The 15,379-nt window shown below is 35.6% G+C and overlaps 1 protein-coding gene across 10 annotated transcripts; it reads right to left on the bottom strand.

The window, feature by feature from the left end:
• Positions 1–90: 90 nt before the first annotated feature.
• Positions 91–14,923, bottom strand: LOC105792098 (F-box/LRR-repeat protein 13-like). Of its 10 annotated transcripts, none has more exons than XM_052634637.1 (9): positions 14,069–14,175; positions 13,633–13,725; positions 13,425–13,523; positions 9,508–9,593; positions 8,704–8,770; positions 1,235–2,180; positions 973–1,131; positions 471–886; positions 91–383 (listed from the first exon to the last, which is right to left on the bottom strand). In XM_052634637.1, exons 6-9 carry the CDS (start codon positions 2,159–2,161, stop codon positions 362–364), a joined length of 1,524 nt encoding a protein of 507 aa, XP_052490597.1. In that variant the 5' UTR covers positions 2,162–2,180; positions 8,704–8,770; positions 9,508–9,593; positions 13,425–13,523; positions 13,633–13,725; positions 14,069–14,175; the 3' UTR covers positions 91–361. The 10 variants fall into 10 exon arrangements, with proteins under 10 accessions (XP_052490597.1, XP_052490594.1, XP_052490592.1 ...); XM_052634634.1 differs by having other exon boundaries at positions 1,235–2,261; XM_052634632.1 differs by lacking the exon at positions 14,069–14,175 and adding an exon at positions 14,695–14,923 and having other exon boundaries at positions 1,235–8,770; positions 13,633–13,691.
• Between the last annotated feature and the right edge of the window lie 456 nt (positions 14,924–15,379).

The following is a 15,379-nucleotide window of genomic DNA, read 5'->3' on the forward strand; positions in this document are numbered from 1 at the left end:
TGAGACGAGCCAGCTTGTGCCTCTCCTTTTGCTTCTTTATATATATTAACCAAACTAGAACCAACTCAGAGTGGAAAGCACAAGGGAAAGTGATGAAATTGTGAAATGATCATTCATGTGGGTCGCAGGAACAAATACCCCTCGAGGGGAAATATGCAAAAAAGTAAATGGTAACGGAGAACATTAAAATTGAAACATTTATAACTAATACTTGATATGTGTAAAGTAGATGACACTAGAAATAGGTGAAGGAAAGGAAGAAGAGGAAAAAAAAAAAAGCAGTCGTCAAGATGGGCATCACTCCATATGCATTGGTGTTGAAATTCAACCATTGATTCTTCAATACAGAGAACATGAAATTCTAGTCGCCAAAATGACGTCTCCTGAAATCATAAACAGAATACATATTGGTTATAATTAAGCATTGATTGATTTGGCAACAAGTAATTAAGGAGTTGAATAGTAGTCACCAGGATTCAATTCGCCATTCTTGTCCAAATTTGATTCGAGCACGAGGAGAACCTTTACGAAAATCAAGGATGGTTGCTATAATAGAATTAGCTTCTTCCTGGATTGTATCAGAAAGTTGTTGAGGGTAGCCAGATTTAGTAATATCTTGTAACACATTATCATGCATCACACTCAGATCACCCAGCCGCCAAAACAGCCATAGTTTTCGAAGATTCACAGCCTTCTCCAACAGCAACCTCACCAACAACATTTCACCATTAAATCCTGAAAAGCATCTCACCTCAGCTATTTCCAGCTTTTCCAGATTTCCACCTTCGTACGGATTACGTTGTGAACTCTGGCCCTCCTCATATTCATCTGCCACGTGACCTTCGCTTATACATTGGCAGAACACAGCCCCACTTTCCTCCCGAAACTGTTCATTCATTTCACCAACCCGTAATTATAAGAAAAGCATCATTAATTTCAATTGAGTTCTAAAAGTATTGGTCCAGAACTTACATCTACTGCAATTTCTATGAGAGAGGGACAATCCCCTAAGAAGGCAACCAGGTTGTAAACCGCATTTGGAGATTTTAGTGGACCATACCAAAAAACATGCGTGAGATTTTGGAATGTTTGGAATGGGATGCCTCTTGTGTAGTACTCTTTTGCGACGAACTTATTTATACCAAAGCAATAGATATATATCAGAAACAACTATATATCGAAGAAGATGCAAGATTCAAACAATGTACGAAAAATAAGACGAAACAAAAGGTACCTCCACAACCGCAAAATTTAGAATCATAGTGTTCACATGTCTGATTTGATCGATCAATTCTCTAACGTGGACAGTATATGCCTCATTCATTGGCTCCTCCCTCCCTTGCAAGAGTAAAATTTGTAATACCGGACAGTTGTTCAAATAAAATTTGGTCAAGTCACCTGAGTAAACCAGGTTTCCAACAAGTGGAGCATCAACACGTATTGACCTAAACTCCCCATCATCACTATCTTCAAGACACCTAAAACTAATCAGCCTAAGATTTGGACCACTGATGTTAACATTCTTAAGCCCCTCACACATATTAATGACCAATTCCTCAAGAAGAACGCATTTACGTAGGCACAAATCCACAGTCGCATCTGCAAGTTTGCAGTGGGTGAGAACAAGAAGCTTAAGAGAAGAAAAGACTGACGCAGCAATAGGTTGACCAGGACGAGGTGGTGTAAATTCAACAAAGCTTAAAACAAGGTGCTCCAGTGTTTTACTTCGATTGGAGAAAAGAGAATCTGGCAACTGAAAGAATCTCCTTGCTAAAGAAACTGACATGAGGCCTATCGTCAGTTGACGGACGTTTTTGGAGAGTGCAAAATTGACCCATCTTAGTACATCAGGGTTAGAACGCTCGCTAACGTGGCCAACAGCGGTGAATTTTATGATCTGAGGAGATAGGAGGAGGTCTAAGCAGCGAGTAATTGGAGAATAGTCGGCTTGGTTATCGGAGAAGGGTAAACTGTGGAAATCTACGCCTTGGGTGTGCTTCCAGAGATTACTCCACCTTTTACTTAAGATGCTGGTTCGGACAACCGAGTCCATGGGCATCTTGGATAGAATGCGGGAAAGCACTGTATTAGGTAATGCACTGAGTCGGTCTCGTCTACGAGTTGTTCCGGCGTTCCAATCTGAAACCTGATCCTTGGTCATTTCCAACCATTCCAGCCTTCTGTTCACAAGACGACGAAGACTAGAATCCATGACAACTTCCATCTTTGATCAACAAAATCCAACGACTACAAACTGGAAACTAAGAAAGCAAGAAGATTGTTGAATCAAGTATAAAATGGGAATCCACTCTTTCTAAAAGAAAACAAGAACAAGAATGAAAGAACATGGAAAGACTCTTCGGTTTTTTCTGTTTTTGGTCGATCATTTTTTCCCCTTTAATTAACTGATTAATAGCAGTTTCAGGTGACTGGATTCGGTTTCCACCCAAATGGATTTAATATAAGTGCGAAACAGGGCCCAACACAATAGGCATACTGATTGTGCGGTCAAAGATTTTATCAGGGAGATAGACATGGACCACTCTAATATAACCAAAATACATTGGCATGGAACTGTTGGGGAAAATAATTAGAAAGGAATATCTGAGACAAAGCAAAACACCTGATATGTAGTAGCAAACCAGAGTTCTTAAACTGGGTTGAGATCAATAGGGGCGAGAAAGAGATTATTGATGAGCTAGTTACCATGGAACTAAATAGAATTAGAAGCAATTGTTAAAGGCGGGGTGAGGGTTGATGAGACTCCTTTCATGTAATGTTTTTGGTGTTGGATCAAGACCAAAACAAATGGCTATTAGAAAATCGATATAGGATATTAAAGCGGATATGAAGTTGATCCAGAAGTCAAAAGTTGATGAGGTTAAATTTGGTGTTTGATTTTTTTTTATTTTTGTAGGAACTTAGAAAACAGATCAAGAAATCACAGTAAAGTCCTGAGCTAGAAGCTACTGTAACTTGCTGAACAAACAAGGAAATCGGCTTGAATTGTAACAAGAACAGATTGCTCAATAAGAACCAAAACAAGAAGAGAATTTTGGTGAATGATTCATCATCTCATTTCTGAAACAAAGCATTACATATATCAAGTAATCAACTTGTCAAAAAGATAAAAATATTACCTAAACACACCTATCTCCACTAACAAAGTCTTGAAACTTATAAAACTTTGCTTGTACACTTGGTTAAGATGATTTATCAAATCTATCAGCACCAAATTGCATCAAATACCTTACATACTTAGTTCTAGTGTAACTAAGTAGCAAAAACATCAACTAAAAAGTAACAAAATAGCAGCATATTCTTCAGCTGCTACTTGCATGGCTCGAACTACTATGGTATACATGAAAGCCATCTTTTAACATTCCTCCTTGGCCTCCATGCTGCAAACTCCTAATCTAGCTCTCAAATTCTCGAACCTTGATACACCAAGAGGCTTTGTCAAGATATCAGCTAACTGATCTTTAGAATTGCAATGAACCAGTTTGATTTCTTGAGATTGTTCCACTTCTCTAACAAAATGAAACTTGATCTTAAAATATTTTGTTTTGCCATGAAATACTGTATTATTTGCAATTGCAACAACAGATTGATTATCACTTCTAGTCTCTGTTGCTTCTCTTTGATGTAAGTTCATATCTGCCATTAGCTTTCTTAACCAAATTGTTTGATTAATAGTTGTTGCAACTACAACATATTCAGCTTCAACTGTTGATTGAGCAACAATGGATTGTTTCTTTGAACTCCAACAAAAAAAGTTGATCCAAAGGTAAACAGATACCTTGAAGTGCTTTTCGTATCATCAATTGATCCTGCCCAATCACTATCAGTAAAACCAACAAGCTTCATGCTGTCAACCTTGGTGAACATAATTCCAAAGCTCAGAGTTCATTTGATATACCTGAGAACTCTCTTTGCAGCTTGAAAATGGTTCACATTACAACAGTGCATGAACCTGGATAGAAGACTGACTGCAAACATTATGTCTGGTCATGTGGCTGTTAAGGAAAACAAACATCCCACTAGGCTCCTATAGGTAGATTCATTAACCTTCTCAAAACCACCTTGGCTAGATAGCTATTCTTCAACAGCAACTGAAGTACTGGTTGCTTTGTAATTTTGCATGGAAAATCTGTTTAGAATTTTCGAGGCAAATGCCTTTTGGCTTATGAAGATCCCTTGCTGAGTCTGAGATACCTCCATGCCAAGTAAATAGGACATTTCACCCAAATTAGACATTTCAAACATACTCCTTATTTTGTGTTTGAAATCTGTCAGCATAACATCATTCCCACCAGTCACTAACAAGTCATCCACATACAATGAGATTATAAGCAGTGTTTCATCACCTTCCTTCTTCACATACAATGTTGGTTCACTGAAACTTCTCTTAAACCCCAAGCTTGCTAGGTAGTTGTCAATTTTGTCATACTAAGCCCTTGGTGCCTACTTTAAGCCATACAAGGCTTTTCTTAGCTTGTACACTTTATCCTCTTCACCAACAACTTTAAAATCATCTTGCTGTTCAACATGTATCTCTTCATCAAAATAACTATTGAGAAAGGCAGAGTTTACATCAAGTTGATGTATTTTCCACTGCCTTTGAGTAGCTAATGCTACCAAGAGTCTGATAGTATCAAGTCTTGCCACTGGTGCAAATGTTTTAAAGTAGTCAATCCCATACTCTTGACTGAATGCCTTCACAACTAACCTTGCCTTCAGCTTGTTCAAAGTTCCATCAGCATTTTGTTTAGCTCGAAACACCTACTTTACTCATATGACCTTTCTGTAAACTAGTTTTGTAACTAGATCCCAAGTTTGATTTTTATGTATCATGCTCATTTCATCAAGCATAGCTTGTCTCCAACCCTCTTGTGCTTCAGCTTCTTCAAAACTAGTTGGCCCTATAGTAGTTATATCAGCCCTCTCATATACTTCACTGAGGAGTCTGGTTCCCTTAACTGGCACATGATCAATGTACAGCTCTTGATCATTCTAATCATCAGTTTGCACTGTCACTAAGTCTTCAGCAGCACACTCTGGTTCACCTTTACTCCAATTCCAGGATGACATCTCATCAAATACCACATCCCTATTTACAAAGACCTTGTAGGTTGTAGGATTCAGAACTCTATAGCCCTTTTTGACACTGCTATAGCCCACAAGGATGCCAGGCTAAGCCTTCTTTGCCAATTTGTCCCTCTTAACTACAGGAACATGTGCATAACATATGCAACCAAAAACTTTTAAGTGAGCAACTAATGGTTTGAACCAAAATTAGGCCTCAAATAGAGTGTTTTCAAGCAAGGCTTTAGTTGGTAGCCTATTATGAAGATATACTGCAGTATTCACTACCTCAACCCAAAAACTTCTAGGTAAATTCCTTTCAAACATTAAGCATCTGGACATATCCATCAGGGTTTAATTCTTTCTCTCACTGACACTATTTTGCTGATGTGTATAGGTGTTGGTGAGCTGGTGTTCAATCCCTGATTTTTCATAAAAACTTTGAAACATATCCAATGTGTACTCACGTCCCGTTATCTGACCTTAGTGTCCTAAGTTTGCAACTTGATTGAGTTTCTATTGCAACCTTGAACTTCCAAAACACTGAGGCTACTTCTGACTTGAGCTTTAAAAAGTAAACCCAATAGAATCTTGAGTAGTCATCAATGAAGAGAATAAAATACCTACTGCCATTCAAAAAACCAGTCCTCATAGGGCCATACGCATCAGTATGGACTAGTTGTAGTTTTTCAGAGGCCCTCCAGACCTTGTTTGCTGGAAATGGTAATCTAGCTTGTTTTCCTAGCTGACATACTTCACAACATCCTATTTTCCAACACCTTTTATGAAATTTTCAACCAAATCTTCTTTGGACAACTGAACCAGTAACCTGTAGTTAACATGGCCCAACCTTCTATGCCACAATTTGGACTTATCTAAGACAGTTGTGTAGGTACTAACAGACCCCATATTCCAATCAACAACAAAGCTTCTATCAGTCATGGCTACTAACATGAGCTTGGATCCACTTGGATCATTGATCATGCACTCTTTGCCTTTGAACATAATAGAATATCCTTTTTCAAGTAGCAGAGCAATACTTAGCAGATTTTTATCAATTTCAGGTACTAACAAAATATTGGAAACAAGTTTGGTACCTGAAGGAGTGTCAATCAGTACATCTCTCTTCCCTTCTACTTTGATGTATTGGCATTTTCCCACTTTTACTCTTGAATTGAAGCTTCTGTCTATGCTCTTGAAGATAGTAACATCAGGTGTCATGTGGTTAGTGCAGCCACTATCAATCAGCTGCCCTTTTGTGGTTTTTTATTTACAAAACAAGAGACAACAAATACTTGCTTTTCTTGAGCATAACTCTCCTCTGCCACTTGAGCTTCTATTTTAAGCTGCTGAGGTTGTAGTTGCTTTTCTTAGCCTTTATTTTTACAGACCTTCTCAACATAGCCCATTTGCTTACAAACATTGCATTGCACATCAGGTCTGTACCAGTAATTTACTTCTTGATGGCTAATCATTTTACAACGTGAGTAGGGTGGATATTTTCTTCTTGCTCCATCTCTTTTAGGCTTGTCTAACTAAGTTTTCTTCTCTTTGTAACCAAGGGAGCTTGAGGTTGGTCTGTTCTTGGCTTAGAATGCACCTTCATGATGCTCCTATCTGTTAGCTCTCATTTATTCCTAAGCATAAAGAGCATTAATCAGCTCAGTCAAAAAGATGCTTGATAAGTCTCTCAAATCTTCTAGGAAAGAGATTTTGGCTTTATATCTTTTAGGTAAGGTTGAAATAACCTTCTCCACTATTCTGGCTTCATTAAATTGGTCCCCAAGCAGTCTGATACTGTTTACAACAGCCATGATTCTGTCTGAATATTGTTTGACTATCTCTGACTCCTTTATCTTTAGGTTTTCAAAGTCCTTCCTTGAGTTTAAGAGTTGTTGTATTTTTTTCAGTTCCTTGAAACTCTTCCTTAAGCTTGTCGTAATCTTGTTTTGGAGTATCACAGGCCATGATCCTTGTGAAAATCAAGTTTGACACACTATTTTGGATAAATGACATTGCCTTGTACCTCCTGGCTCTATCATCAGAGTGTTGCCTGATCTGAGTTACCGTAGGGTTAATTCTCAAGGGTGGTGGTTCAAGATCAGTATTGACAACCTCCCACAAGTCAAATGCTTACAAATATGTATTCATTTTCACTATTCAAATGTGGTAGCCTTCACCATTGAATATTGATGGTGGTGCTAGAGAGAAACTTGATGAAGATATTGTGTTTTGAGAGTAGAAAAGAGAAAGGTCCTCTAAGAAGTTGGCTCTCAATACCAATAGTAGGAACTTAGAAAACAGATCAAGAAATCACAGTAAAGTCTTGAGCTAAAAGCTATTGTAACTTGCTGAACAAACAAGGAAATCAGCTTGAATTGTGACAAGAACAGATTGTTCAATAAGAACCAAAACAAGAAGAGAATTTTGGTGAATGATTCATCATCTCATTTCTAAAACAAAGCATTAAGTATATCAAGTAATCAACTTGTCAAAAAGATAAAAATATTACTTAAACACACTTAACTCCACTAACAAAGTCTTGAAACTTATAAAACTTTTCTTGCACACTTGGTTAAGCTAATTTTGTAACACCTCTAACTCGAATCCGTCACCAGAATAGGGTTATAGAGCATTACCTGATATTTCAAAAAAGATCGGATAGAAATTTCAAACAATTCATTACATGTCATTATTTATATCAAAATCAATTCAAAACATACATATTGTCCCTTATACGAGACCTCGAAGCTCTAAATATGCGTTAGAAACAAATCGGAACTAAATCTGAAACTCAGAGAATTTTTCAGAAACATTTAAAATTTTCAACACTACAATGGGTCACACGGCCAAGAGACACGCCCATGTCTTAGGCCGTGTGGGCATCCGAAATAGGGACACACAGTCGTGTCCCAGCCCGTGCCCATGCTCGTATGAGTATACTGACATGGGTCACACGGCTAAGCCACACGCCCGTGTGCTAAGCTGTGTGAGCATACTGACTTGCAACCCTTAAGAAGCTACAGAGGACATACGACCGTGTCCCTTCCCATGTGGACGAAAATAGGCCATTTTATAAGCCACATTTCTCACCCAATTTGACACCAACCTACGCCCAAAAATGCACACATACACAAGCTATAATCAAGCATCCAAAACAAGCATATACCATATACAACCAATATGCCCTTTGGCACCTCGAATGACAAGTATGAAATATATGCAACCATGTGATCCATGTAACCAAGTAATCAACTAACTTATATATATTATTGCATCAATACAACACATGTAAATGATTTACCAAAACTTACCATTTGATATGAATTGTACCACATAATCAATAGCATCAAATACATATATGCTTTCCCTAGCATAGCACCAAACCACACCAAGTTATAAAACATACATCACATACATATTCAACTACTATTTTACTTTTCATCTTTTAACTACAAATCAATCCACACATCAACCTTATAAGCAGATTATGCATATACCAAAATACCAAAAACAAGCCAAATAAATGGCTAATCTCAACAAAACACATATAGGCTAATATTAGTCAAAATAACCTATACATGACATTATAACCAAAATTTAACCAATTAAAAGTACCAAAAGATCCGATGGATAGTGTGATATAGCTCCGACAAGCTTCTAACCAGAGCGAGCTTCTGAATTACTATAAAACACGAAAAATAACACAGAGTAAGCATTTAAGCTTAGTAAGTTCGTATAACATAGAATTTAACTTACCATTTAACCATACTTTAGATAAGTAAATATAGCATATCCCAACTCAATTTGGCCAAATGCCTATGTACAGATTCACCATGTTAGCCATGTAAAACACATATAATAGCCAATACACATGGATGAACTCAACAATTACTCAAGTACCATATACATGTATCTATATCAATATATCATGTAACATCATTTCTATATATTTCATGTAAATACTTGTAATAGTTCGTATCAAACTCATATAATATCGTAACAAAACTGTGTCCATTGAACCATTTAGAATATCGTTGGATACTCGGGTAGCACAAATGAGGTGTACTGAACTATAATCCATCAATTCATGTACATGTATGCTCATACGAGCTCTGTATCGGTATGCTCTTACGAGCTATAATCAGTAAGCTCTTGCGAGCTGAGTAATGATCAGCTCATGCTAGCTAAATATCAGTAAGCACATACGAGCTAAGAATCGATAAGCTCTCACGAGCTAAAATCGGTAACCCTAATGACATGTCATTTGTATCCTACGAATTCCTAAGGTTCAAAAGGGGCTCGGTAGTCGTTGTACGTCGATAGATATGCTATCAGTATTCATACATGGCAATTTTACAATTCACATATATATAATTCAATTAAAACATATAAACGCACAATTTAATTACACGAACTTACCTCGATGAGTATACGTAGATACGGAGGCGATTAATCCGAGACTTTCTCTTTTCCCCGATCTAACTCTGTACGAGGTCTAACTGGATCTATACAAATAAATTTAACCTAATTAAATTTATTTCTTATTGAATTTAGTCTAACATATAATTTTGGAAAAATTATTATTTTTCTCCTATACTTTTATTTTTTTTGCAATTTAGTCCCTAGGCTCATAAAATGAAATTCATACAATTTTTCCCTTACCCAAGCTTAGCCGATTTTTATACATACTAATAGAAGCCCATATATTTCACAAATTCATAATTTTTACCATGAATTTATTACATTTTTCAATTTAGCCCCTAATTGATAATTTCATAAAAAATTCCTTTACAAAAGTTGTTTATCTAACAACAACCATTCATTTTCTATCATCAAACTTCAAAACTCACATATATTCATCAATTTTAAAACCCTAATAGTTCAACAATTTCACAAATTATTCCCCGGGCTAGCTAGATTAAGCTACAACGATCCTGAAAACGTATAAATCATTAAAAACATGATAAAAATCATACCTAATTGGGCAATATAAGCTTGGTCGAATGTTGTTAAAAAAAAAAGGCTTCCTTTCTTCTTCAAAATCGGTTGAATAAAGAAGAAAAGATGACACTTGGCTTTTATTTTACTTAATTTTAACTTTAAATACTTTATTACATATTTAACCTTTTTAAACACTAAAAATTACACTTATACCAAGCCATGTACATACACTATCACTATTATTGGGCTAATTACCCTATAAGGACCTTCACTTTAAAGTTCTACAGCTATTTAATACCTCTAGTTATTGGAACTCAACTTTTGCACTTTACACGATTTAGTCCTTTTTATTAAATTGAACGTGTAAACGGTAAACTTTCTTAATGAAGTTTTTATACGGTAATTCTATCATGTTGTAGACCATAAAATAATAGTAAAATAAATTTTTGACTTCAGATTTGTGGTCTCAAAATCACTATTCTGATTTCACTAAAAATAATTGTTACAGATTTATCAAATCTATCAGCACCAAATTGCATCAAATGCCTTATATACTTAGTACTAGTGTAACTAAGTAGCAAAAACATCAACCAAAAAGTAACAAAATAGCAGCATATTCTTTAGTTGCAACTTACAAGGCTCGAACTGCTATGGTCTGCATGAAAGCCATCTTTTAACAATTTTGCATATTGTGTTTCAGTTGGGAGTTCGAGGGTGTACTATGAGTTGGGATTAAACATATTTTAAGCTGAAAATCATGGTTAAGAAAGCATTTGTTAAAGGTACGTAGGTGAAGATTAAATTCTAATGGGAAATTGATTCATTGATGTCATGGTGGATCCCGCCCTTGACCATAATAGTTGGGATAATTTCTTTTCTAGGAAACTATGTAAGTTAACTGTTGAATGAGTTGAAGATTTTAGCCTTTTAGATTATGGTTGTGAATTCAAAATCGGATGTTCTTTTTCGTAGCATGATTCCAATCTTTTTCGGTCCAAAAACTTATCTCAGCTATCGTCAAATATTACAGCAATGAAGAAATAGAACTAACTGAAATCCATTTAAAAGCTAAAAATCCTTCCTAACCTGTTCAGTCAGATTTCAATGACAATAGAAGGAATTATGTCTCACGAACCCACCAAAAACTCATCTAAACCTTGTTTTCAACGACAAAATTCAAAATCCAATGAGTTTTTTTTTTCTTTTTAAGTCCAGACTTCGATTCCTTTCTTATCCCATTCAAAACTTATGTATTATTTTTCTTAAAATAACATATACTTTCATAAAATAATTAATGTTAGATGAACCTCTATGATAAAAAATAAATAAAGCATGAAATTCAAAAACTAAAAGAATTTTAGTGGATTATGATGTACTTTTGTCATTTTTATTTTAAATAAGTTGCAAAGGTTAAGATTTGAACCAATACTATTTGCATCTATAAATTATTTTGGTATTTTCAATATCATTACACTAAAATAAACTTACATATTTTAAATAAGATATATAATTACAAATAGTGTTGAGATTTGAACCTATGCTCTCAATATTTATAAAATATTTTCTTTACCACTTTAACCCAAACGTTATTTTGACTTTTTTTATACATTTCAATGTTATTATACAAATTGTTTCACCCAATTTGTTTGTATATTTATATTATCATTTAAGTGTGTAATTGAATAAATGTATTGGGAACAGAGAGCCAGAGCTAATTGATTGCGCCAAAGGGATAAAAATATGGTTTTCTTTCATAGCCAAGCATCTCAAAGACATAGAAGGAATAAAATTCGAGGGATAAAAAATATTGACGGTATTCTTAAAATAGAAGATGAAGACATGAAAAACATTATAAGAGATTATTTTATGGGAATTTTCTCATCAAATGGTGTCGACGACACGAACCATCTTCTTTCAGGTGTTAAGAGATGCATTAATGAAAACATGAATCAGATACTAACAACGACATATAAAGAGGATGAAATTGTTGCAGCGCTCAACAGTATAGGGCCGACCAAAGCTTCAGGCCTGATGGGTTCCCAGCCATGTTTTTCCAGAAATTTTGGCACATTGTAGGTAGGGAGGTAAGTAATTTTTGTTTGGAGGTCCTTAATGAGGGCAAATCTTTAAAACCTTTGAATCACACGAATATTATTTTAATTCCGAAGAATGCTCATCTAAAAAATCCTACGATTTTTAGACCAATTAGTCTTTGCACAGTGTTCTATAAAATCATTTCAAAAGTTGTAGCGAATAGATTTCAAAAGGTACTTGATCTCTGTATTGATTCAGCTCAAAGTGCTTTTGTCCTGGGAAGATTAATTACTGGTAACGTGTTTCTTGCCTATGAAATTCTTCCTACCTTGCGAAATAAAAGGGTGGGAAAAAAGGTCTTATGGCACTCAAGATCTACATGAGCAAGGCGTATGACCGGGTGGAATGGGATTTCTTGAAACAAATGATGACCAAAATGGGTTTCACTGATTCACAGATTGATCTCTTCATGCATTGTATTAGTACTGTTTCGTATTCAGTTGTTTTAAACGGTGTAGCAGGGAAGGATTTTACTTTAGAGAGGACCTTGCGTCAAGGTGATCCTTTAAGCCCTTACTTGTTTCTCATTTGCAATGAGGGGCTTTCAACTCTGTTGAAGCTTGCAAGCGAGGAAGGGAATTTGAGAGGGGTTAAGGTGAGCAGAAGAGGGCCTCAGATTTCCCACCTTCTTTTTGTTGATGAATGTATTTTGTTCGGGGAAGTGACTGATAAAGGTATCATGACTTTCGAAAATGTTCTAAAAGAGTATGAGGTTTTTTCAGGCCAATGTGTTAATTATGGAAAGTAGACAGTGTTTTTCAGTTCAAATGTCATAGACACGGTCTGAGTTACCATTTCTGATAGGTTGGGGGTCAAAAGGTCTAACAATTTCGAGAAATATTTGGGTCTGCCAAATATGGTGGGTAGAAAGAGATGTTTGCCATTCCAACACTTAAAAGATCATATAAAAATGAAGAGTGACAGTTGGAATACCCGTTTATTATCGTAATAAAGAAAATAGGTTTTCATAAAAGCCGTGTTACAGGCAATTCTAACTTGTACAATGGCTTGCTTTTTATTACCGAAATCAATATGCGAAGAGATGGAGCAAATAATGGCAAATTTCTAGTGGCAAAAGGGTCATGAAAGACGTGGTATTCACTAGTGTGAATGGAGAAGATTATGTGAGTTAAATGAATGTGGTGGTCTCGGTTATCGTTGTTTAGCTAAATTTAATTTGGCCTTTCTTGCAAAGCAAGGTTGAAGATTAATTTACAATCCTGAGTCTTTCCTAGCCCGAACTTTGAAAGCTAAATACCATCCAAATTCTAATTTCTTAAACTTAGAGCTAGGAAATTTACCTTCATATACTTGGAAAGGTCTCCTACTGTCTGGACTCTGTTGGAGGATGGGAACTGGTCGTAACATTAAAATCGAGGAAGATGTTTGGGTCTCGAATGCTGAAGGTTTGTTGATTAAAAAAATGATTAGTAGGTAGAATATTATGAGGGTTGCGGATCTTATTGACAGTGATACTAGATCATGGAGAACTGAGTTGATTTTTAATACCTTTTCTGAAGGCGATGCTCAAAAAGTTCTACAAATTCCACTGGCATCATGATGATTTTCTGGTTTGAAAGGGCGAATCAACGGGTGAGTTCACTGTATGTAGCGGTTATAAGTTGCTTTTAGAAGGTAATCTTCACAAAATAAATAATTACAACCCGAATGAAAACACAAAATGTTACAAAAAGCTTTCGAACATTGATCTCCCTTCTAAAATAATTGTTACAGCTTGGAAAACTACTCCCAACTATCTTCCTACGCTAGTGAATCTAAGGATAAAAAGATTAACTAATGAAGTTGTTTGTCCAAGATGCATGCAAGGGTTGGAAAATAGGGAACACGTTTTTAGCGATTGTTCTGTTACAAAGGAGACATGGGAAAAATTAGACTATGCTTGGTCTCGTGATTTATCTCGAATGGAGTTTATGGATTGGTTTACCTGGGTCTTGCTAATTAGTAGGGCAGATGTATGTTGAATTTTTGTTCGTGCCATTTGGATTATTTGGAATACTAGAAATCAATAGATTCATGAGGGGCGAAAGAAATCTGGAGCAGAGACAGCGAAGTTCATTATACAGTACATACAAGACTTAAAAGATATTGATAGAAAGAATCTTGCCTTGAGACTGATATCTGATAGATAGAGACCTCCGAAGCAAGGTTTCTTTAAAATAAATTTCGATGCTGCTTTTGATAACAAGAAAAATAGATCATGTTCGGGAATCATTGTCAAGAATTCTAAGGAGATATTTTGGCTTAAAAAAAATGGTCCACGACAACATACCTTCAGGTTTTGCAGCTGAGGCCATCGCATGTCTGCAAACAGTTACTGTGGGTAAAGATCTAGGGATGAAGTATGTTGAGATTGAGGACAATTCCTTGACGGTAATCAAGAAAGTTCAGAATACGAATAGGGACAAATCGACAGTAGAACCATATATTCATGATATTAAAAATCTGTATTAGGCTTTTTATGACTGCAAGTTCTAACATGCAAGACGAGTAGCAAATGAATCTGCATACTGTTTAGCATCTGAAGGTTTAAAAGTGGGTAGAAATGAGTACCTTGTTTATGAAACTGCTGGTTAAGATATCACTGAACCGGAAGTAGATCCGGGATGGAGATGAAGTCTACACCGAAACAACGTTCTCAAATAGTTATGTGGATTACGAGAAGATATTGAATCGATTTATTTCTACTTGTTTGTCTTCTCCAAGAGCTGTTTGTTGGGGCGCAGATATTTTCTTAAAGAAGTCTTTAGAAGATGACAATTGTTTTGTTTTGTTTTGTCGATTTGACTATTGTTTCTTTTACTTTTTTTTTGATAGGTTTTTAGTCTTAACTTTTTGAGGTTGGGCTTTGCTTAGTTTTTGGGCTTTATTTATTTAGACATTTTATTTATTTATAAAACCCAGTGTTTTAATTTAAAAAAAGTGTGTAATTGAGTTGGTGAAAATTACTAAAATAATCTTACATACTTTTAGATTATATTATTACGAGGATACTTTTCTCTTAGATTGAGTTCTAAATACATAATATCTACACTCCCGCTCCATTGGATTTTAGTAAGATGGAGCACAATCTTCAATTCAGAATTTTTAAACAGCAAATCATTCGCTCCACCACAATTCTACATCTAATGGATACGATGGAATGGAACGATTAAAACTCTAAAAATAAGAGGTGACGTGATTTAAGAGGAAAAGGGGGGAAGAGTAAAAAAAAATTAACTTAGAGGTTAATGAACAA

Source organism: Gossypium raimondii, chromosome 8, assembly GCF_025698545.1.
Source record: "Gossypium raimondii isolate GPD5lz chromosome 8, ASM2569854v1, whole genome shotgun sequence".
In the NCBI taxonomy this organism is placed as follows: domain Eukaryota; kingdom Viridiplantae; phylum Streptophyta; class Magnoliopsida; order Malvales; family Malvaceae; genus Gossypium; species Gossypium raimondii.